Genomic DNA, 25,127 nt, shown 5'->3' with positions numbered 1-25,127 from the left:
AGCAACATTCAGGGCTAAAGTGATCTGCCATCCAGCATTCAGTGTTACTATGAGAGACAGGCTCTAGCCCCTTTGCGTCTTATTTCCTATTCAATTTCACGGTCTTAAAAATAGACATGTTCATCTCTGCTTTTCAAGCTAATGGGAGGTTTTACAATTTGTAGCCAATGTCAATAACAAAGAGCTTGCAATAATGCTATTAATATTAAGAAGCACTTATGCAGCTGCACATCTTCAGAACACCTTGCAAACACTGAACCTGTAATAGCTTTATTGATTTTTGTGAAACTGAACAAGCTATTTCACCTTGCCATACAGTTTACCTATTTAAAATGAAGAGGCACGGGCCAGTGCTGGGTTCAGTTAACGGGTCTGAAGAACTCAGATATTACGTCACAGGTGTCAATGCAAGAGCCTAGACAGACGGGTTGATTAGACAGGGACTAAATACAGGAGTAGGAGCCATTAACTCCTGATCTCACACCACCTCCTCCCTCTGTGGCCTCGGGTGAGTCACTAACCATTCTGCCTCAGTTTCCCTATGTGTCAAGCAGGGATAATTCCCACCTACCGCCTCATGAGGACGTTGGGAGGATTCATTCACCTTTGAACAGTGCTATGAAGGTGGAAATCCCTCTAGGTGGTGTGCGTTATTCCCTGGCGAGACTATTTGAGTTGCTGCCGGCCTCTGCTATGCCTGCGCAAGAGACTCACCTTCTTTAGTCTTCTTGTGCTCCCCTCGCTCTTTCTGCAGGGATCGTTCGAGCCGCGATCGGTGCTCGTACACAACTAGGAACGCGAAGAGAAAGGGAAAGCATGACATAAACCAGCCAAACAATTATGCATTCCCCTGCATTTGCTCCCCACAGCCACAGAGTACAAGTGTGTGTAAGGGACACATCCTGAGCTCCCCCCTGCAGTGGGACAGAGAATCATGCAGAGAGGCTCCTGGGGGAGTGGACTTGAGCCAACAGGTCTTTCCTCCTCCTAACTTCCCCCCTCTGATTTCATGACCAGGAGACAACAGGCCCGGACTTTCTGGACAATTAGCCCACGGTGGTTCGGGTGTAGCAACAACGCCCCATGTCAAGTGCAACAACCGCCCTGCGATGCACAGCCAACCTTGGCTCCCGTGTAAATGACACTTCAGAACAAAGGGCCAAACGGAGCAAACACCGGGCTCAATGCTCCATTTAAGGCTGGGACTCCGACATCACGGTGGAGTTACTAATCCACTGGGAGGCCAAAGCTGGTTATGCATCATCAGCTCCGTAGGGTTAAACGGCCCGTAGCAAACCAGCTCAGTGTGGATTGCGGAGCCACATCTATGGCGGCTCAGCACAGCTACACTCCTGCAGACGGGGAAGGAGACAGGATTTCTGGAGCCTCTGCTCACAGAGACAGGCACAGGTGCTTTCTCAAGAGCACGGAAGGCACAGAACTGGAAAGATGCTCCTGGGGCACAAGAACGGCCTCCGATTGAGTCTTTGCCCCCTGGTTATTTCTATTGTACTTCATGGGACGGGAAGGACGGAGCAGAAATTCATCCTGAAGCCTGAAAGAGACACTCTCTCACTCTCAAAAGGCCCCAAGATTAACACTATCCACGGGTCTGGGTGACTTCTGCGCAGAGGCAGAGGGAATTGACGTTGCACTAACAACCGTGACGTCATAGGGGCTACGGAAGGTTATTATACGTTGCCCTCAGGTAGCCCTGCGAGTCCAGGATTTCAGATCACCTTATGGGGGTGGCTAAGTATTGCTATCCCCATTTTACGGAGGGGAAGGCGGAGGCACAAAGAGCGGAAGCAACTGGCACAAGGCCACAGGGCAAGTCAGTGGGCGAATCAGGGAAGAGAATGACGCTGGTTTCCTTCTCTAACCACCAGGGAGGGCTACACTTCCACGTTTGGGACAGTGAGACTCAAACCTGCCCGACCCTCCACTCAAATACTCACGGCCATTTGCCTTAAAAATAAGGGCCTGAAGAGGACAAATTTACGAGACGAGACGTACCCAAACCACTGAGTAAGCCCTTAAAACACTGAGCCCCTGGATGTCAGTGCAGGACATGGCCATTATGGAGGAAAAAGCTTAAGGGGAAGGAGAGAAAGGCCCCATGTCAAGTGTGACAACAGCCCTGCGACGCACAGCCAACATTGGCTCTCATGTAAATTACACTCAGGAGCCATTCGGACATGCTGTAGAAACAAGGGAACCTAGCTGCCAAGTATTGTACATCCCTGGATATAATTCTGCCGGGAGGACCTGCGTGCTGGGCCAATGCCAGGAAGACAGAAAGAGGACTGAGCTTGGAAGCAGCTTGCACGGGGGGGTTACAGTCTCCCTTAAGAAAAGGCCAGAGCGAGTGGCAAACCAGACAGCCAGTCGGACTATTCCCCATTTCACAAGGGCTGAGGTTTTGGCATTTGTCTCGTTTCACTTCGCAACGCAAGTGAGACCTTTGAAATTTACTATTAAAACAGAAAAGAGACAGAGACCCGGACCCAGCCCACAGTGGCCAATACCCCGGTGGTTACAGCGCTCACCTGGGATGTGGGAGACCCAGGTCCTGCTCCAAATCAGGGAGAGCAGAGACTTGAGCCTAAGCCTTGGGCTCCTGGCTATTCCGTCTGGCTCTCCCCTCCCCCTGAAATTCCACCCTGGACTTGAGAAAGTTTCATCGAAATTGATACGTTTCCATGGAACGTTTCCGTTGTGACGAATTGGCATTTTCCAACACAAACGTTACATCAAAAGGTTCCTGACCAGCTCTACAGAAAACGACCTCTTCTCCTGGGAGCATCATATCCCCTGCCATGTATGGGCTACTGCAGGGGTGGGCAAACTTTTTGGCCTGAGGGCCACATTGGGGAATAGAAATTGCATGGCAGGCCATGAATGCTCACAAAATTGGGGTTGGGGTGTGGGAGGGGATGAGGGCTCTGGGGTGGGACTGGGGATAAGGAATTTGGGGTATAGGAGGATGCTCTGGGCTGGGACCGAGGGGTTCGGAGGGCGGGAGGGGGGGGATCAGGGCTGGGGTACAGGTTCCGGCTGGGGGTGCGGGCTCTGGGGTGGGGCTGTGAATGAGAGATTTGGGGTGGAGGAGGGTGCTCCAGGCTGGGATCGAGGGATTCAGAGGGCAGGAGGGGGATCAGAGCTGGGGCATGGGGTTGGGGCGTGGGGAGAGGCTCAGGGGTGCAGGCTCTGAGCGGCGCTTACCTCAAGCAGCTCCCGGAAGCAGTGGTATGTCCCTCTCCGGCTCCTACACGTGGAGCAGGGCCCTGTGGCTGCTTCCGGGAGACGCATGGTGCGGCCCCGACCTGGCGCCCCGGCTGGAGTGGGGCGAGCCCCAGATCCCACTCCCCAGCTGGAACTCGCGGGCTGGCTTAAAATGGCTCCGGCCCGCGGGCCATAGTTTGCCCACCCCTGGGCTACTGGCTAGGCAACCCTTTCCCTTTCTCAAAGCTCTTCTCATCCAGGCTGAGAGCACCCCGCCTCACCCGCAGCTGATCCCGCACTGCTGCATGGAGAACTGGGGACTTGGAAATGGCTCTCGCACTGGGGAGGCCGGAGTGGAACAAATCCAGTGCTACTTTGAGAACCACACCTAGTTTCTGAGGAGCCGGATCCCTAACCAGCGTAGATCAATGTTCCTCCATTGAAGTCAACAGAGCTACACTGATTTACGCCAGCTGAGGATCTGTCCCTGGAAAAGAAAAAATCAAGCTGGTGTGGCTTTGATTCAAATGCACCAGAAACACTGTTATACACACCCCATTTCTCACCCCTTCCAGTGACAGGGATCAGGAGTCTCTCTCTAATGCTGAGAAGCTAACAGCGGCTTTTTATTGGGTTTAAACAGGGATTCCTTATCCTTTAAAGCAGGATTATATTTAAAGGAGCTATACAATCCTTCTATACCTCTGATGGGACCCATAACGAAGTCCCCCTTTGTAATAAGTTACCATGGCCACTCTTCAGTTCACAGAATGCTCCAGTTCACATCTTCTGCCCCCGTCAACCTGAACCATCCCAAGGAGCTTTTCAAGCTAGCCGGTGATCATGTCAGCCAGCGCTGAAACGCAGCCAGCTCTTCAGCAAACCCTCCCCAGACGCACACACCTGGCAATCCAAACTGACTGCAAGTGAACAACGTGTGTCAGGCATGGTTAGTAGGGTCAGAAAAAAGGACGATACAAAGTAAATAGCATTCGCTGATTTGATTTACTCAAGTGAATTTCACTCACTCACTGCTACTTCGAACCAATTTCAGTTGCTTTTCTGAAAGTGTTAAAGGGAAGGAGTAAGGAGGACACAACGGTACCAGGCAGGACTCGGCGGTACTATTCCCAGCGCTGTCTGAGACCAAGCCAGTCTCGTAACCCGACTCTGTCTCATTTTGCCCATCCGTAAAGCACGTCCCTGCCTCACAGACTCAGTGTCTGCAGAAGCCCTGACTGTCGCTTTATACCTGGCTGACGTGTGCAGACACATTTATAGGGTCTCTTGTTCAGCTGATAGTGGGCGAATTTTAACATACCAGATAACAAGCCCGAGGGGGCCTTGTCACAAGATGGAGGACCAATTCTCCCACAGTTCACTACTTCTTTGGTGCAACCCATCCACACTAAGACTGGGATCGAAGACACTTTACAAGCAACAGCAGCAGATTTGGGTGGCGCATGTGTCTGTATTTTAAATCCACACAGAATGCAAATGTTGTTCTTAGTGCTAGAGATACTTTGGGTCAGACAGGATTGTCCATGTATTTGAGGAAGAAAGAAAATGTAATAAAATAAAAAAGATAAATAAAAATCAGAAAGTGGTTTTTAAAAGGAGGTTCCACTAATCGCCAGCTAGCACGTGAGCCCGGCGCTCACCATTGGGCTGGCGCATGCAGTTACCTGAGCAGCTCAACTGTATTTCTCTGCATGAAACTTCCAACAAAAAACCACAAGGCTGCTGTTTATGAATCCCACACCCTGTATAGCTGAATGGGAAGGGACCACATTCCAGCCCCTTGTTTACCAACCCACAAGGGGATATAAAAAGTGATGGAACTTTTAAAAAACCACCACAGCTTGACAGGTTCTTTTAAGCTGCTCCAATCCAAGGAGTAAACATCCCCTGAACTTCGGCTCTGTTCCAGCATGTTGTGCTGGCTCCAAGATCCAGCCATTCCTAGCTGCTCCACCCTAACCTAGCAACATGAATTGTCTTTATCTTCCAAGAGCTTGCAGGTTGTGTGTGCAAGATAAAGGGAGGGCTGCATTACCCACTTGCTTGAGGCCATTAGCCTTTTTTATTTTTTAAAAGACCAGTGAGCAAACTATCCAGTAGGTTTTTGCACTTAGGCTAGTGAACTTTCCATGGCAGTCTTACCAGATGATCAGGCATCTGGGGACTATTCCATGTATAAAATATACTGGACCAGGTAAGACTGCATCAACACTGCTCATTTGTGATCACAAGCCCAGACCTAAAGTTTATTGTTGTTGAAGGCATGTGTCTAACTCCAGCCAGTGCAGCCTTGCAGGTCATCAGATACTGGGCCTTTGTAAAATCATGTCATTGCCACACAACCATCTTGCTGCTTCTTCACTCTTTGCATATTTCTGGTCTGACTGAATATTTCAGCAACTGAATTGTAACACTTGTTCTACAGTAGCATGTAGAGGTCCCACCTGCTATCAGAGTCACTTGCAGTTTCTACTGGATACAGGCATCTTCACTTCCTGCCCTAGATTGTTGCGTAATGTTGCAGTGCACCGTTTGAACAACGGCTGGGTTCTACCCCAGAGACGAATGTGTGTCTGAGGCTTGGTCTACACTAAACCCCCAAATCGAACTAAGGTACGCAACTTCAGCTACGTGAATAACGTAGCTGAAGTCGACGTACCTTAGTTCGAACTTACCGCGGTCCAGACCCGGCAGGCAGGCTCCCCCGTCGACTCCGCGTACTCCTCGCGGCGAGCAGGATTACCGGAGTCGACGGGGAGCACTTCTGAGTTCGATTTATCGCGTCCAGACAAGACGCGATAAATCGAACGCAGAAGTTCGATTGCCTGCCGCCGAACCAGCGCGTAAGTATAGACAAGCCCTAAGAATCATTTAGCTCACTAGAGGGCACATCCTCGGCTGGTATAACTTTTAATAACCCCACTGATTTAGCGATGACAGTTTACACCAACTCAGTATCTATCTCCATCTGTTTAAACTTGTGAAGGATCCTTCAGAATGACAGCCAATCACTGAATTATGGAAAACGCCTCGAGAATTCAATAAAGAAGGATAATCTTCCTATAGAATTTGCAGCCAGATTTATCATATTCTGAAGCAGGAATAGAATTTTCCATTTAGATGGTTTAAGAAGTTCTCTACAATGGATATTAACTCCATAGCTTTTTAGCCTAACTTCAATAGAACCTTATTGGTTCCATCCTTATTAAATGCTAATGGACTTTTCCACATGGGTTTTAAAATCTTGACTGATCATTTTCAAGAAAACGATTCCCAACAACTTCCATCTTAGAAAAGTCGTTATTCACACAGATTGAAATGTAAGTTAATTGTGGCCCCTTAACTAATTGAATACTAACAATACCCTTGTGATGCAGTAGGCAGAATATTGTATGGTCACTTAGAAACTTCTTGGTTGTTATCATGACCATTCAGAACATCACAGCAGCAGTGTGGTTAGAACTCTCATCCTCCTGCTCCAGAAGCCTACCACTTGAGCTAATGGAAAATCTTCTTGAGCAGTATGGAGTGTATGACACATGTAAGCAGCTCCTGTTCCATGCGTTAGAGGGCATACCCACAAAAGCCAGTCCATAATAGCATTATCCCCAGGTTACCAATAGGGTTGCCATCTCAGATGTCCTGGGGTTTTGGTTTTTTGTTTGTTTGTTTGTTTTTTGTATGTACATCTGGGATAATCCTGAGCCCATAAAACTGGCAGTGTGCACCCTGACAGATTTTTGAGATAGCGATCCGGAGGGGGGGGGGGGGGGTTTACGACGACGACAACCCTGGGAAAACCTGAAGAGATGTCAACCCTAGTTACAGATGAGGAATTTAAGGTAATGGGGACAGCTGGAAACAACTTCTCTTGTTAGAAATAAACTGGTCAAGTTACCTACATATATTTATTTAGAAGAGGGGGCGAAAGCAGGGGGAGAATTAATTTGACCATTGATTCCAAGGGGCAGGGACATGGGGCACTGTAGGACAGCCACATGAATTGCTGTGGTAAGTGCCCAGCTAACCAATGCTAGCACTAGCAGTTACTTAAATGGCTCTTAAAATCCTCCTGGAACTAAAAGAATCAAGACCTTACCCTTTGTTAAGGCTCCCAGCTGGCCAGTCCATTAGCAGGTAGAGCAGAAAGAGCCCCATAGGCATTTGAGAACGTGGAGAAGATTTCTCTCCATTTAGCCCTTTCAGTCCCAGGACACGCTTGAGGGCGTCCCATTGGCCAAACGAGGTTTCAAAGTCAGAGATTCACCTTGGGGGAACTGATGAGCCGGCGTCAGTAATAAACCAAGAGCCAGAGCGTACCAGAGGGAGCAGCCGCTGTACAAGCAAGGCCCCACCCTGCCAGTGAGTTTGCAGAAAGGCTGCTGGCAGCTCTGTCTCCGGGTATTCGGGAGAGGATTCCCGCTCTCAGGGATGGAGAAATGTGCACTATGGTATTAGAGGGTTAGTTGCTCTATTTGACAGACCCTCCAGTAGCGCCATGGCTTTCTGAAGGATGCCATGTATTGAGTATAAGTGTCACATGGCAGTTGCTAGCCAGTCAATGGCACAGATTCCCCAAGACCGTGAAGCACCCTTTGTGCACAAGCGCATGCTTTTGTGGATAACAAGGGGCCCTTCACAATCATAATCACAGTCACGGTTGGGTCCCTCCGAAGCAAAATATCCCTGCACTCTAGGGTGGTCACCTGTCCGGTTTTTACCCGGACAGTCCGGTTTTTGCTGTCTGTGTCTGGGTGCCATTTTGGGTTGCCAGGTGCTCGGCTTTTGAAAAGGGGACCTGACAACCCTAAATAGCACCCGAACCAAAAGTCCGGTTACTGTGGGGAGATGCTGGGTCATTAACCCATGCCAGCCCCTGCTCAGCCGGGGCCACCTCCTACCTGAAGGCAGGCTCGAGACGATCCAGCGAGTGATGGGGTGCGGGGGGAAGAGGAGCAAATGATGGGGGTGGAGCCTTGTGGGAAGAGTTGGGGCAGGGGTGGGGCCTCAGGGGTTCGGTTACCAGCAATTAGAAAGGTGTCCCTAGCCTCTGTTTGCCAGAAGCTGGGAATGGGCAACAGGGGATGGATCACTTGATGGTTACCTGTTCTATTCATTCCCTCTGGGGCACCTGACTGTCGGTAGGCAGGATACTGGGCTAGATGGACCTTTGGTCTGACCCAGTATGGCTGTTCTTATGTGCCAACCCTACTGCACTCTGACCTCACAAAATTGAGTCAGAACATGGCAGGTGCATCCAGCCACAAGCAAAAGGGACTGTGACGCCCTTCACCCACCAGCACAGCAAGGAAGCTGGTGAAAGCCCACACAGACATGGGGAGCGGGGATACGAGGCCCTGCTATGGGGCAGGAAAGCAGGAACAACTTTTACTTGGTATTTCATAAGCTTCTCTTTAACGGGCCAATCGGCCCACCGCCACTCCAATGGATTGGGAAAACACAGAGCTGTGCACTTAGCGAATGCTCTCAATGGATAAACTTGTGTGAATAACTAGAGCGTGTCTTTGCAGTCGTTGCTTTTATCCAGACAAGAGGGGCAATGATACGAGTTTCTAGTCTAGCCACCCCAGGGTCCCATTATAGACGGGGCCCAGAGCGGACTAACGGGAACTGTAGCACTTGCTGATTACACATGTGGTTGCTTTTAGAGTTAGAGAGTTAAAAGCCAGAAGGGATGACTTGATCATCTAGTCTGACCACCTGTATAACACAGACCACCCCCCGGCACCCACAAACCAAGCCCAACAACCAGAATTCAAACAAAGTGTTCCAGCCCTCAGGAGACAACTACTGTGTGCCACAGGCAGAGAACAGATTTACGACCCATAACTCAGATTCATAGGTGCATCCATGCCAAGGCCAGAAGGGACCATTGTGATCACCTAGTCCAACCTCCGGTACAACGCAGGCCAGAGAACTTCCCAAAATAATTCCTAGAGCAGAGATTTCAGAAGAACACCCAATCAATGAGGAGGAGTTGCTAAGGGGAGGGAATCGTTTGTTTGTTTCTGTCATTTTCACTTTAAAAGGGCCCTATCCTGCAAAACTCCCACAAGAGTCCCATTCTCCTGAATAAAACATAAAGGAGCAGTTCCTAAACACAGAAATTAGACTCTATGAAGATGCTGGAGGTTATCCACAGAGAGTCACATAATTCTGCCATTAGTGAAAAAGCTAAACAATCCCCTTCCCTCCAATAAATTGGGCATAGGGGTCTCTACTACGATTCCTCATAGAATATAGCTCTGAAGACATCACTGGACAGCATTTCAACAGAGGAATCCATTCCTCAAAGGGAGTGAAGGTCTCACTTCAAAGCAGGTGAAGCAAAGAGGTTGAATTAACATGCAGAGCATTTAAAAACCAATAGTGAGTGCAGATCTATTGGCGCTCACCAGCTCCAGTTATCCTGAATCCCACAGGTGCCTTCCCCAAAAGGAGAAGCAGTGGGATAAGAAGAGAGCATCAAATCAACATTGCAAGGGCCTTTTGGTTGAAGAGCTGGCTTCAGTTGAAGAGCTGACAGAAAGGGAGGCTTTGTAATACGGACATAAAATCCCATCTAGCGGGTTTTGCAAGTGTTCCGGGGTCCTTCAAACAGGTGTTTGGAGACCCCCAAATGTTCATAAACAAAAAACAGTGACTGCAGTTGTGTCTGATGAGTGGGAAAATGGTTTCTATTTCTTCCCATCCTCATCTCCATCCAATTGTCTCCCCATCATGGACAGAAACATGGGGATTAGATGACTCACTAGTGGGACAGAGCCCTCCCACCACTCTCCCCCAAGTCACAGCCTCCAATTTGGGCCAGTTTGGGTGAGTAGTGATCAAATTAAAGAGAGCAGGTTTGGCGCACAAATAGCCTGGAGTTGCCAGTTCTGGATAGGGTCAGCCACATGTTATAGAACGCTGAGGAAGCTTCTTAACATAGAGTCACTCTGTACAGCTGGGCTGCGGTAACATGCCAAGGGGCTACGAGATTTCTTTGTAAAGCGATGGAAAAAAAGGGACCTGGATGAGACGCAGAAAGGAACAGTCGGCTCCCTCCCACTGCCACTCACCCCTCAATACCCCGGGAAACGGTCAGCACCCGGTAGCTTGTGACCATCCGAGCCCAAGCCATGGTTCCTTGAACAAAACGCAGCCCAAACAGAGTGCAGCAGTCACAGGGTCCAAGTCATCAGCTTAACCTAATAAAAGAGACTTTGATCTCTACCTGTGTTTAGCTGGAAAGAGTTTCAGCTCCTAAGAGCACCTGTCTAGTGAGTGATTTCACATCCGCAACAAAGTCTTTAAAGGATCTGTCGATCCTCCCCCATCCCGTGTATCAATGAATAAGATCAAAGGCTCCTTACAATTACGTTTGATGGGACATTAAAGGACAGGGTGAGAAACCAAAAGAGCAGCTTTAAAAACCATCAAGAATGAACTCCGTTATTGCTAACGGCAAGTTCACAACAGTGAAGGCAAATCCATGGGGGGCTTTTCAGAAGCCCTCAGCACCGGCCAATTCTGCACCCGCTGAAGTTAATGGGAGTTTTGCAAAGCTGGGCCAATGCTGAACATTTCTGAGACTCCTTGAGGAATGGCCAAGGGAGAGAGACTGGAGGGGAATCAAGGGTGTGACAGTAGACCCATGGCCAGAGACCTGCTCGGAACTAGAGCTAGTCGGGAAAGTATCGCCAAAACCTACTTTCGACAAAAAGGCTGTTTTCATCACAGTCTGCTCTAAACCATTTTAAAAAGTGTTGATTTTGACAAAAATTCCTGCGGAGGGAAAACAACACTCCTAGAAAGGAAGGTAGAGCAGGACGAAAGATGGCGAGAGAGCCATGCAAGCGTGTCCAGAGACAGAAGGAACAGGGTGGAGGGAAGTATTTCCTGTCCAGAAGACAAGTCATGCTGCTCGGTCAATCTACTATGGGCCCACTGTATCCCAAGTGGTATTGCTCTAAAAATGAGCCTCAAGAGTGCTGGCTTGAGTCTTCATTGCACAAGCTTCCACTGACCTACAGCAGCACCTACGGCTGCTCCAATCCTCTGTCCCCTCCCACCGAAGAGGACCGGTCATTCCAGGCCGCACCGTCAGCGCTTTGGGCAGGACCAAGGAAACCACGTTTATTTGAAATGAGGATTCCAGTGGAAACAAGCCAGCGCACAGACACCGCATTTGATTGGATGCCCAGGGCTTACTTCAGGGCTATGAGACTTTGCAACCCTACTAAGCAAGGCCAGGCCAGGCCAATAACTGGATTGGGAGGACGCTAAGGAAATCCTGGGTGCAGCACAAAGAGGGTGTCGGTGAATTGGTGGGATGAACTCTGCGTGAGCACCGAACCAGCATGGCGTTGGGGGAGCATTACGCTATCAGTAAAGACTTTTCACAAGAGGTGAGGGTTATTTTTTTGTGGTTTGAGTGATTCCAATTTGACCTTCTACCTTATAAAAAAAAAAAAAAAAACCAGCCACTTCCACTCTCTGTACTTTTAATTGAGCCTATTCCCAACTGATCATGCAGCTACTGCATTCAACAGCATAGGCGACTGCATTTAAGTGGCAGGTGAAAGATCCCTAGATGCATTATTATTATTTCTACAGACACCCCAATTTGTAAAATGCTTTGGAACATTCAAGGTGCGACGAGTTGCTATGTATGCACGATAAGCAAATCACGGTTGCATTAAAAGTGCCCAGATGCTGGATACAAACTAGTTCTCTCTCCAGGGTCTGATACCTTGCCCTGTGCCGTAGCATCAGCAAACAAGCTGCTTGGGCTGGAGGTTTGCAAAGGGGGTGCTCCTCTATCACAACAGAGGCCTGCTTTGGTGCCTGAGCTAGGAAGCCTGGGAGTTTGTTTTCCCTTGGCCAGCCAAATCACATGTTTCCTCTCTGTAGCGAGTCTGAAACAGCTCCAGGCTGAGTCCACGGCAAGACTCAAGCGGCCCAGTGCCTCCCAGGTCAGCTGCTCTGAAACTGTGTCAGCAGCACACAGGAGACAGCCAGACAAATGCTTCCTCCCACCCACCCACTCCCCGACCCATTAATTGGTCCTAAAGCGGACACAAGCCATTCAGGATAAATGGGCCAGCCAGCTTGCTCTCCCATTACATGCACAAAAGAACATCTATGCTGTGCACAGAGGTAACCCGGAGGGAAAGCGAAGGATTGTTTTGTGTATCAGCCACATGACAGATAAAGTGCCAAAGAAACCTCTTGATGGATGATGATTTTAATCCAGTTTGAAATCTGAAAGCTACCCAAGAGCTCTTCCTGGTTCGCTAATACCCCCTGCTCCCAGAAAGGAGACGTGGCCAGGCTAGGGCATGGTGCTGGGCTGTGATTGGGTGACAGAGGGGATAAAACAGCTGCTTCCAAAGAAAATCCTTTCACAGCTGGGCCCTTTTGCGCACACACACACACCTCACTGAAACCTTGCAACACATTGCACGGGCCGCAGCCAAAATCCCCAGATGTCTATAATCAATCTTGAAAAGCTGTCACATCATCATCTGCTTGATCACACAGCAGCGGGCAAAAACAATTACTGTCCCCCCCCCCGCCTTCCAGACACACAGCATGCTTGGTGCCAGGATCCCATGGATGCAGGACACGTGGCAGAGGGGCTCAGAATCAGAGGAAATGCTAGGAATGCTTTGACTGTGTCTAAAATATTATTGTGCAGCCACGCAGTTGCGCTAAGCTTCAAACTAGGGTTATATACATGTCTGTGTATGTTATTTTATACACCCACAGGGGAGTGTGTGTGTGTGTGTGTATATACATATATATATACACACACACACACACACACACACCCCTCTATTATATAGACATGAGCTTAACCGACAACTCCAAAGTCCTGAAATCAAGATTGGAAGCCATCCCAAAAGACGTGCTCTAGCACAATCAGGAGTTAGGGGCTCGATGCAGAAATCAGAGTGAAATTCGCTGATCTTCATTAGACCAGACGATCTCGTGGTCCCTTCTGTTAACCTGGCCCTTTTGTAGCACCTCCAACGTAATGCATAAAGTCTCACAACACCCTCAAGGGGGAGGTAAGTCAAGTCTCAGTTCTGTCTATACTACTGCAGCTGGGCCTCCGTAACCCCAAACCGTAGACGCTTCCTGTAGCGACAGAAGGGGTTTTTCTATCCATGTAGGTAATCCTCCGCTCCGAGAGGCAGCAGCTAGGTCAGCAGAAAAATCTCTCCATCCCCAAATCTACATGGGGGGGTTGACCTAACTACAGTGCTCAGGGCGCAAAATTTTTCATGCCTCTGAGCAATGTAGCTGTTGAGTTTTCGGTGTAGACCAGGCCTATGTATTTTTTTTCAAAAGGGGAAAGTGAGGCATGAGATCTGGGTTCTAGACTGGACTTTGTCACTGACTCACTGTATGATCTCTGGCAGGTCATGTCGGTGAATTGGTCATACAATCCGACCAATTCACCGACGTGACCTGCCAGAGATCATACAGTGAGTCAGTGACAAAGTCCAGTCTAGAACCCAGATCTCCTGATGCCCAGACATGCATTTTAACCACTGGCCCTCACCTCCTCTCTATCTAAGCCAACAGAGCCAAGTGCAGCTTGTGTTAAAAACAATTACCAGTTTCCCTGCTTCAAACATCTACTGAGCCCTGAGCCAACTCTGCGGAGGGCAAGTCCCTCGGAGAGCAGAAAACGGAGTGAGAGAGCACAGCCCCCAGGTTCGCTGGGCACACACATCCAACGGAGCGTGGGAGACCCCTCCAGCAGCAGCCCTGCCAGGCTGCTTCTCCCATGCGCTGCAATTCTGCAACACTTCATCTGCAGATCCCACAAGTGCTTTGTGAAGGCAGGCGAGTATCACAAGAACGGCCATGCTGGATCAGAGCAAGGCCCACCTAGCCCAGTGTCCTGTCTTCCCACAGATGCTTCAAAGGAAATGAACAGAACAGGGCAATTAAGTGATCCATCGCCTATCAGCCACTCCCATCTTCTGGCAGTCAGAAGCTTAGGGACACCCAGAGCATAGGATTACGTCCCTGACCATCTTGGCTAATAGCCATTGATGGACCTACCCTCCCTGAGCTTCTCTCATTCTCTTTTGAGCCCAGTTATACTTTTGGCCTTCACAACATCCCCTGGCAACAAGTTCTGATTTTAAAGGTCCCAAGAGTGAAGCCCAAAAGAGGTAACGGGACGGGTCCCGTGTCAGGCAGAGAGAACTCGTGTATAAAACCCAATCCCCTAAAGAGAAAGGGCCACAATGGAAAGCAAAGGCTTCTGCCCGGGGAGTAAGTAGAGCAAACACAGCAGCCATGCAAGTGTCTCTGGGTCTCCACAGAATCCTCATTGCTCGGGGTATTTCTGGGAGGAGCAACAGTGGGAGCAACTGACCAGCAAGGACCTTCCTATCCCTTGAAGGCCTGTGGCTGATTGGGAGAAGGTGATTGAAACAGCTGGGGAAGCAGAGGCAGCTGATCCCCAACCCTTTGCAAGTGGGAAGTGGGTTGTAGCCCACGAAAGCTTATGCTCTAATAAATTTGTTAGTCTCTAAGGTGCCACAAGTACTCCTGTTCTTTTTGAGGATACAGACTAACACGGCTGCTACTCTGAAACCCTTTGCAAGCATTTCCATGTCCCTGTAACTATTCCAGGCCCTGCAGTTTATTCAGCAGCTTCGCTGAGCCTCCATTCCCAACGCTGCACAGCCCCTGCATTGTTCATTCTTGGCAGAGCCCTCAGCACGGTGGCCCACGACAATGTGCCTGAACCACAGAATGGGCCCCCCCCATTCAATTCAACAACACGAAAATCTTGCAGTAAATCGGAGCCGGCCTCACCCTGCCAGCAAGGTCTTGTCTGCTAACGTGGCTGAGTGAAGCATGAAAGAGGGGGGCAAGGGAGACAGCCAAGCAGCGACAGAGCAAAGGGACGGTCGGTTACTACTCACGTCATAAAGAACTCGTTCGACCGGTGGGTAAGATGCTGGGTGAGGGCTCAGCCCTGGGTTCAGTTCCCTGCTCTGCCACAGGCTCCCTGTGTGACCTTGGCCACATCACTTAGTCTCTCTGTGCCTCAATTCCCCTGCTATATAATAGGGATAATAATTCTCTCTTTGACCATCTGGTCTATTTAGACTGTAAGCTCTTCAGGCAGGGACTGTCTCTTATTCTGTGCCCAGCACAATAGGGACCTGGTCTCGGTTGGTGCTTCTAGACTCTACTAAAAATTAAAGCATTGTCCATTCTGTCAGGTCAACTGTGGCCTAGAATCGAAGCTACCCCCGAGAACAAGGGAAATGCTTGGTTCTTTTTTAAATTGTCCCCCTGCAGGTTTTACAACCCATGAACTAGGCTTCCAAGGGAGGTTGTGGAATCTCCGTCATTGGAGATTTTTAAGAACAGGTTGGACAAACCCCCGTTAGGGATGGTCTAGGTTTATTTGGTCCTGCCTCAGTGCAGGGGAGCTGGAGTTGATGATTTCTCAAGGTCCCTTCCAGCCTGACATTTCTATGATTCTTTATCTGGTGGGTTTTTTTTGTTTTTTTTAAAGCCCCAGCTCCTGGAGTCAGATGATTAGGTGAGAATCTCAGCTCCTTTTTAAAGTTTCTAGCTCTCATGGTTACAGGAAAAAGCTTGAAAGCATGACCTGAGTGCAGCCTCGAGGCTCAGAAACCCAAAGACAAAGAAAAACAGTGTAAAACTTGTCATGTTTTTCAAGCCAATCCTGTGATTTTTTGGGGGGCCTGCCTCATGATGTTTGAACACTTGGGATTGTCAGTACTGGGATCAGGAAGAGTTAAAGTTCACAGTCACAGCTACTCGATTGGTTCCTGACAAACTGTACATTTGAAAGGGAAGGGGGAGAAGAGAGAGTGATCCTTTCAGTTTTCAACAGGCTCTTCGTAACTCAGGCCAGGAACTGCTGTTTAACTTTCTACCCTGAGGACCTGAAATCATCCTTCGACGCAGGCCCCCCTCTGTTGGAGTGGCTCAGCCAGCCGAAACATGGGCACAGCACTCGCAAGTCTTCAATGACAACTATATTTTTAGAAGCACTTATCCAGCCATTTGCTCAGCAAGATGTCACCCTGGGGGCGTTTCCCTGCCCTGCTCGCTCCAAGCCAAGCATACAGACCCACATGAAGGAACCTCAGTCAATGACACTCTGTCATCTGAAGAAGGTCAGCCACCTTCCAGAGGCCCCCTCTGCACTGGCCTTCTTTGTGAGTTTCTCACTTGCCACAAGGAGCTCCCAGTCTAAGTTAAGCCGGGACACGGCCAGGAATGGTAACAACTCTTCGGTGGGATGGGAGATTGGACATGGTGTTCAGCAGGAAGAAGGTGTGGCTGCTTTGGCTAGCAACGAAGACGCCTGGAAGACAGCAAGCGATGGCACGTTGGTTTTTAGGATCCCTTTGATTCACAATTTCACACTGAAGTTCATTACATTTGCTTGAGCAGCGAAGAGGAACTGTCCCCTCTGGGTATTTTGCATGAGGGTATTTTAGTCAGTGGCACTAGTTTCCAAGAACACAGACAGTTTCAAGACATAAGCAACGGATCATCAAGATGCATTGACCCGAGAGGTCAATATTGGACACAGTCAGTACAAACCCCTGCCACATGGGCTTGTTTATATGTCAGGCTTCTGCTTTTCAGGAGTTATTCATTTCATCTTTGGGGGATTTTTAGCAATTTTTGAGTTTTATGTAGATGTCCAAAACCGGGAGTTTACAAGGCTCTCTCTTTGTATAGTCATGTATATTATAGACATTGCTCACAACAGTAGTATACACCATAATGAGTAATCTCTCATAATGATCCTTTAATGTGCTTTAACATACTACTCTTTCAAACAACACTTCATTAAAGCACACTAGAGTACCTCTAGTGCACACCAGCAGGGTCTACATGGACCAATTAATGCACATGTTCATGCGCTTTAAAAAAAATCACACCCCCAGGGAAGTCCATATTACTGCTCCATGCAGACAAGCCCTTAGATACAAGTAACTATTTCTGGTGTTTATTGGATAAACACTTCTTTTTTTTTTTTAATCAAGAGTGTTTTATTGGTGCTTAATTGGTTAAAAACTAAAATCAGACACCCTCTTTATATGTCACTTCAAAACCACCTTCTAACAGTGAGAACAGCTGCCAAGCCAAGCCTAGACAAGACCAAAGGCCCCCGACTCGAATTAAACAGCACGGTGCTGTTAGGAACTGCAGCAGAACCAAGTGCACGGTGTACCACGCAAGGGAAGTTTCATGTCGGAAGAGACACTCGCATGTGTTCTGCGATACACAAGTGTTCACTCAGCCACGTCCTTTGTGCAGCATAGGTCTGCTCTGACAGCCCCATAAGGTATGAGGTGCTACTATCTCCATGATGCAAATGGGGAAACTGAGGCATGGAGCAGTTATATATAGTGACAAACTTGAACCAAAACCCAGATCCAAAAATCCTAATCCACACTTCACAAATTAGTGCCATCTCTAGGTAATGACATGCTCCAGATCACACAGGAACTCTGTGGCAGAGCCAAACACAAACCCCACATCTCCTGACTCCCAGGGCCAGGTACTTTAAAAGATAGGTAAGCCTTCCTTGCAGCCAATGAGAAGGATAAAACATTGCCTTCCATAGCACCTGTCACGCAAAGCTATCAGAACCTTGTAAACAGGGATTAAGCTTTGCACAAACCGGGAAGTAAATCCTGTACAGAAGGATCACTTCACCCATTTCCAAGGTGGAATACAGCAGCTGTTTAACAGAGCAGAGTAGTTTTACAGAGCAGCCTAGGGCAGGAAGTGAAGAACTCTGTAGCCAGTTGAAATTACAGCAGGGTATTTAAGGAGGTCGGAGTGTAATTAACAGAGCTGGAGTTTAGCCAGAATTCCAGGGCCAAAGCAGTGTCACATGATGCCAAGCAAACTAAAATGTAAAGCCCTGAACTTCTGAAAAGAATGGACTTGAAAAAAAATTAAATGAAAGCTAATGTTCCTAATCATTTCCTGCCATTACACACATTCCCCTGAGCTGGAGGATTTGCTTAGAAATACTAACTTACATGAGCTGTGTAGACGGGGACAGATCTGAGCTCCTTTGACATCTTTTCCTAGGACAAGTTGTTTCACGTCCTCAGCTACCTGGTGACACAAATCGCTTTGTCCATAATAAAAACCTACAATTTCAGACCTCAAATGTTATGGGATGACCTGGTTAAGGTCATATCTTACTGACCTCTACTGGAAGGAATCAGGAATTCAGCTGTGTGTCCTATGCCCTACAGCTAATGGAGATTCTATGTTAAAGTTTGGGGTAAGAAGCCAGTGGCTTTGGAGCAGAAGCACCAGGGCTCTATCACAGCGTTGGCAGAGAAGTTCCAAGGTAGCCCTGGATTTGTTATAGTAATCAGGCGTGGCTCGTGCTTTGCTAGGATGAGTGAGTGAATTTGCAGCAATTGCGACTACAGGATACCAAACATATATCTCAGAACTGCAAACTTCAGGCAGTTTCACAGCACACAAAGCCCCACACAAACTTCAATGCAGTACTTTGCCCTGTGTCCCTCCCCCCCACATGCTAACCACCCAGGTAGCTTCTCTCGCTGCTGCTCTCTCCTCTACAGAGATCAATCGAGTCCTCCTGCCAAATTGCTTCAGTCACGTCACCACCCACTGCCCGTGACACTGGCGCCATCTCTGGCGTAGCAAACCCTCCATCTCCCAAAACGCCAAACTGCAGCCGCTTTCAAGAAATCACACATGGGAGGGGGAGAGGGAGCGGCAGATTACAAACCGGAATGAAAGCCAGCATTACCACGCAGCTCCTTCTAATCACGAGTGGTGGCAAAGGAAACAAAACACATGACAGATGCCCAGTGGCTGGGGTAGGAGTATCAAAGTCTTATTGTCACCCATGTATGATGGTGGCTCTTTAAGAGATGGAGAACTCTTCCGGCCCTGAAGTCTGCTGAGTGTATGTGCCAGGCCAGGGGGCAGAGGTCAGGGAGAACCGGAGGGGATTGTAACTACATCCTTTCCATCCTTCTGTTCCAATGCTCTGATAGCACCATTTGCTAGTAAAATAACTGAAACAAGATCACACCAATCTCAGTCTCCACAGTCAATACGGTCATGGGCAAAAAGCATCTAACACACACACACACACACACACACACATACTTACTTTTAAAGCCACTTGCCACAAAACTTCAGGGCTCTGCATTAGTTTGGGGTGGGGGAACCTGGAGCCTCAGTGAGCATGAGATCTTAGGCAGGGCACGCCAGGCTGCAACCTGACAGAGTGCTCCTATGTAATCCCCTCACCGCCTCGCACTGAACCGCTGCAGGTCCCCCAACCTCATCCCTGAAAAGAAAGCTGAGCCCAGCCAAGGACCAGAAGGCCTTGCAGTTTCTCTCTCACGCCAGCACCCCCAGGCACCAGACGTGTATCGGATCCGGGGCAGCAGCAGGTAACCTTTCCCCCTCAGGCCCCATTGGTCACAACTGCAGGGGACCCCAATGGTTCATGCCTTGGCTTGGTGGCAGCGAGACTACATCAGACAGGAGGCACCCCACACTTAGGAGGCACCCCACACTTAGGAAGCCCCCCTCTCTTCCTTTCACGTTTCTGATACAAGCAGCCGAGTTCAGAGCCTGCCCATTTTATTCCAAAGTGATTTCAGCAGCTGCTTGACTCCTGTTTGACAGCAGAACAAGGGAAGATACATTTCCCTGTGCCACATAACATGGGCCACGCGTCACTGGCTCCGGGGCAGCCCTGCAAGGAGAACAGGCTCATTTCCTCCCCTTGCTTTACTTTCCCCGGCAATAATTTGTGGCCTGTCGTTCCACTTTAAAACTTTATTTACAGGAGAGCCAGAAGTGTTGGTCACTTGCTATGCTGGCTATGAAGGGAACAAGAAGTACCTAAGAGATGGGAAGAGCTATGTAGAGTGCTGGATAAACATTGCCTGCTTCAGCCTCCTGTGAAATACTGTCTCCATTTTACACACAGATGGGGGAAACTGAGGCACCGAGTGAGTAAAGCAACATACTCGAAGTCTTAGAGCAAGACAGCTGCAGAGCTGGGTACAGCCCCCAGGAGCCCTGAGCCCACTCCCCGGCTTTAAGCACCAGACCAATGCGGCTGGTGGAGGTATGGGAAGACAGCATGAGATATACAGCAAGATGCGCAACTACCAATGTACCTGAAGGTATCTATGAACAGTGCTGACAGCTTTGCAGATGCCAGCCTGTTCTGCCTCTCTTGCCAACAGAATCTGAATCAAACTTTCATTTTTCTTAAAATAACTGGACAAAATGTTCCCAAAATATGAAGGGTTTCCATGGCAATGCCTGTATTTGCTAGTGGTAGGGTTGAAATTGACCAGGTTACTTGCTACCTGTCCACGCATCCAAACATAAACTTTCTCTGAGTGGAATAATATTATGAGCCTGACTTCAGTAACTTCCTCTGTCCTGCTCCCAGAACCAGGTCCAAGAGATCGGTGGTCTCAACTTATTCTTTTAACATCCACCCCACCCCGATGGGGAGCGTCAGCAGAAATCATGTGGACTGAATATCTGCACTGCTGATCCTTCTCTCTGGACCCAGCTGCCTCTGATCAGAGGTCCATGTGGGAGGCCTCTGGTAGGGCGGTGCCGGAGGCACTATCTGTAGCTGCTGCCTTAATGCCACAAGTGATTAGCAGAAAAACAGAAGCGAACTGGAAGTACTGAGCACATACACAGCACTCCATAGATTTACACTTTGCTACACCCCTGTGAGACAGGTGAAAAGTCACTCTACCCATTTTACAGATGGGAACAGAGTCCAAATTGCAAGAAGAGCACTGGCACCTGCGGGCATGCAATGCAGCATGCGCACACTTTGGAAGACTTGACCCAGAAAAGAAAATGCCTTGAGCAGGATTATGCTGAAGCAATGGCAGGGATGGAACCAATAGACCTTCTTAGCAATGCAGGCTACCGTCCATAAGATATAATTTTATATCTGATGGAGGTCATAACTGTTCTGAGCCTGAGGAACAATCTTGGCTTTAAATGCCAGAATCTAGTCTATTATTTATGACAAGAAATATGTTTAAGTGATTCTCTTGTCCTTGAGACACCAGAATCAGAGTGGCGTGTAGCCATATGAAATGTGTTCTGTGGGCATTCATTCCATAGCTGAGTCCACCCTACAGATGCAGAGCTCTGGGCTCCAGAGAATTGGACTCCAAGGAATAAATCCCTCTACTTCAATCTAACAAAGATACAGACAGCCTCAGGCCCTAGGGAGAATGCTGGTGTTAATACTGGTTTCAGAGTAGCAGCCGTGTTAGTCTGTATCCGCAAAAAGAACAGGGGTACTTGTGGCACCTTAGAGACTAACAAATTTATTAGAGCATAAGCTTTCGTGGACTACAGCCCACTTCTTCCGATGCATTCTTCGGATGCAGTGTTAATACTGGGAGCTCTAGTTTTAGCAGACACAAAAAGTCTAGAATGCATAGTCTAGAAAAGGAAGAGAGTTCAGAACAAGAACACCATGCGTCTTCCATCCTGCCATTCTGGGAAATCTCTCCAGTAGCTAAAATTAAATATTCCCAAGTTTGGAGATTTTTTTGAAGGAAAAGGGGGAAAACAACATTTTTAAAAAGTTTGCTGCTAGTGGGGTATCTGTGCAGAAACTCTGCCAGTCTAAGTGGGTGGTCCTTCTGGAAAAATTACAGAGAGAGACAGCCCCACAAAAGCGATATCCCTTTGGATTCCAGGGATGGGCCCTGCATAGTCAATTCCCCCTAAGCATGCCTCATTGCTGTGGCATTATATTAGCATCCATCAACAACAAAACAGACGGGGAGGAACTCTACAGGAACAGCAGATCCATTTTCTCACTAAATTGAGGGGGTTTCTTTGCTCAAAACAGCTGTACCGGATGTTATGATCACTTAAAAAAAAATTTCCCTCCCACAATTCGGTATCCTGTCACCTAACTTTCTTCCTCCAGAAGAGCTGGGTATTACGGGTCTGATTCTGCCTAGCGAAATAAGAGTCAGTTGATAGAATTCAAAAATAAAAAAGTTACACCAAGCTTGTGCCAATGATCTAAAGAAACTACCAGGACAGAAACCAGGGCAGATTAGATGTAACTGAACTCCACAATTAAACACAGACCCAGGGGACCCTGCGTGCTATTTGCAGAGAGAACCGGAGATGCCCAGTGAGTCTATTTCCAGACAGGGAGGTTAAGAAAGAAGCAGACTGGGGCAATGTATTTTTAACCCCCTTTCAATCAGCAGCCGAGCCGGTTTACAAACAGCAGCTCACACTGGTTAGTGGGGCCGCGGAGGACTCCTACAACAGACCCCTTGAAACGGGGGAGGCGCAAACCCGAACGCACAGGGGGTTCCCTCACCTTGTAGCTGGGCGGACAGAGCTTCGTGCTGCTGTTTGAATTTCAGAGCCAGGGCTTCGGCGTTCTTCGCCTTCTGCTGCAAGTGGCTGTACATAAACACTCCGGCGCCCAAACAAGCCACCGCCACCAGGCAGAAGCCGGTTTGCAAGAGCCCCTTCTGCCGTCTCGAGCACATGCCCGTCCCCATGATGAGACGGGAGCAGAGCGGACTCGGAGCTGCGTCGCTTCCCTGCGTCCACTAAAGCAGCCGGGCAAAGCTGAACCACCCTCCCCGCAAACTACACATCCCTGAAGTTCTGCCCTTCCCCAGAGCGACCCTTGCTGGGGGAGGCTGATTCTCTCCTTCCGTCCCAGCCCGGAGCAGGGCCCGATCGCCTTTTATTCCTCAGCGCCCGCAGGAGAGCGGGGCAAAAACACCCCCAAAGTATCCAGGGAGGAGCAGCGCAGATGCACGCGGGGCGCCCGGTCCCGGTCCCGGTCCCGGGCTGGCTGCTGCCGGCTGGCACCAGGGGCGGGAAGCAGCAGCGGGGAAGGGGGAAGAGGAAAACTTTTGCTTCCCATGTGCTGCAAAAAATCAATCAATCCATCAATCCAAGATCCATGCCAGGGCGGCGTTTTGGCCCTGCCTCCTAACCCCCCGCCCCCCTCCCTTCCTGCGGGAATCGCCAGACTTTCCGGCTCTTGCCTCCCCCCGCCTCAAACTTGCAACAATTTCAAAGAGGAAGCCACAGCCCCCGGGGATGGGGGGGGGGACTGACATGAAAATTGACCAATGCACCCGAGCTGCAGAGAGTCCGCCCTCTTAGGAGGCGCTGGAGGACCCAGGCTAGGAGGGGGGCGTGATTTGGGGAGGAGCTGAGCTGGGAAGGGGAAGCAAAGAGTGGGGTGGCTGTACCCAGGAAGGATCAAAGAGAAGGGGCCGAGCCGTGGGGAGGAGGAGGTTGTAGCAGCATAGGGGGGCTTGGAGCTGTTTTGAGGAGGAAGAGGTTGGATGTACCAGCGTGCAGGGGGAACTGCTGGGAAGGGGGCAGGCGGGGCTGCAGCGTGGGGATGGGGTATTGCTGGGAAGGGGGGCAGGCGGGGCGGCAGGGTGGGGATGGGGTACTGCTGGGAAGGAGGGCAGGCTGGGCGGCAGGGTGGGGATGGGGTACTGCTGGGTAGGAGGGCAGGTGGGGCGGCAGGGTGGGGATGGGGTACTGCTGGGAAGGGGGGCAGGCGGGGCGGCAGGGTGGGGTACTGCTGGGAAGGAGGGCAGGCGGGGCGGCAGGGTGGGGATGGGGTACTGCTGGGAAGGAGGGCAGGCTGGGCGGCAGGGTGGGGATGGGGTACTGCTGGGTAGGAGGGCAGGTGGGGCGGCAGGGTGGGGATGGGGTACTGCTGGGAAGGGGGGCAGGCGGGGCGGCAGGGTGGGGTGGGGTACTGCTGGGAAGGAGGGCAGGCGGGGCGGCAGGGTGGGGATGGGGTACTGCTGGGAAGGGGGCAGGCGGGGCGGCAGGGTGGGGATGGGGTACTGCTGGGAAGGAGGGCAGGCGGGGCGGCAGGGTGGGGTGGGGTACTGCTGGGAAGGAGGGCAGGCGGGGCGGCAGGGTGGGGATGGGGTACTGCTGGGAAGGAGGGCAGGCGGAGCTGTAGCATGGGGATGGGGTATTGCTGGGCAGGTGGGGCTGTAGCATTGCTGGGAAAGGGAGCAGGCAGGGCTGCAGCATGGTGATGGGGTATTGCTGGGAAGGGGGCAGGCAGGGCTGCAGCGTGGGGATGGGGTATTGCTGGGAAGGGGGGCAGGTGGGGCTGTAGCGTGGGGATGGGGTATTGGTGGGAAGGGGCCAAGCAGGGCTGCAGTGTGGGGAGAAAGTGGGGTGGGCAGGAGAGAGGGGTGCACAGGGATGCACTTGGGTAATGGTCCAACCAGCCCAGCTTATAATAGGGATCCTGCAGGGCCCAGGCCTATGGACTGGAGGCAGCTCTGGGGATAATGTATCTGGGCTGCGGGAGAAGCTGAGACTGGCAGCATGCAGCTGCAGAGAGGGTGAGGGACTGGGGATGGAGCATTTGGTCCAAGGGGGGAACAATGGGGGGTGAAAGAGGTGCTGAAGAGAAGCCAGAGGGGCTGTCTGCAACAGGGGGTTGGCTCTGTCTCTTGCTCCTCTCCCCGCACCCAGAGAGAACCAGGCTGGCCCAGCTGCAGGTCGATAGGGCGAAGGGGCGGTGCCAGAGGCATTAACGGCAGGAAGCGAGGGCCAGCAGACAAGATCGATAAGTCACTGTTGTTATGAGGAAGCATATTTCTATCTGGGCTGATTTTTTCCAAGCTCCAGCAGCCCCTGAAGATGGAGGGCTTGGCGGTGGCACAGTGTCTGGGGATGATGCGTGCCTGCAGCTCCAGCTAATGGACCAGAGAACGCTCCGTGTCCCATTAGTATTGTAAAGGAAGCAAGGGAGACTT

General features: G+C 50.1%; 1 protein-coding gene across 7 annotated transcripts in view; it reads right to left on the bottom strand.

The window, feature by feature from the left end:
* LOC101949571 (Golgi integral membrane protein 4-like) overlaps nucleotides 1-23,511 on the bottom strand; it is a 79,341-nt gene extending 55,830 nt beyond the window's left edge. For 5 of the 7 annotated variants that reach the window (XM_042852854.2, XM_024104367.3, XM_065575177.1 and 2 more), the window contains exons 1-2: nucleotides 22,685-23,382; nucleotides 715-789 (exon numbers count right to left, since the gene is read on the bottom strand). In XM_042852854.2, coding sequence (XP_042708788.2) covers nucleotides 715-789; nucleotides 22,685-22,871 — 262 coding nt within the window. In that variant the 5' untranslated portion in view covers nucleotides 22,872-23,382. Of the gene's footprint in view, nucleotides 1-714; nucleotides 790-22,684 lie in introns of all 7 variants that reach the window. The other 2 variants (XM_005292924.4, XM_005292926.4) reach the window with 2 other exon arrangements.
* Between the last annotated feature and the right edge of the window lie 1,616 nt (nucleotides 23,512-25,127).

The sequence above is a fragment of the Chrysemys picta genome, chromosome 21 (genome assembly GCF_011386835.1).
Source record: "Chrysemys picta bellii isolate R12L10 chromosome 21, ASM1138683v2, whole genome shotgun sequence".
Classification (NCBI taxonomy): Eukaryota; Metazoa; Chordata; order Testudines; family Emydidae; genus Chrysemys; species Chrysemys picta.
This window is presented reverse-complemented; position numbering and strand designations above follow the sequence as displayed.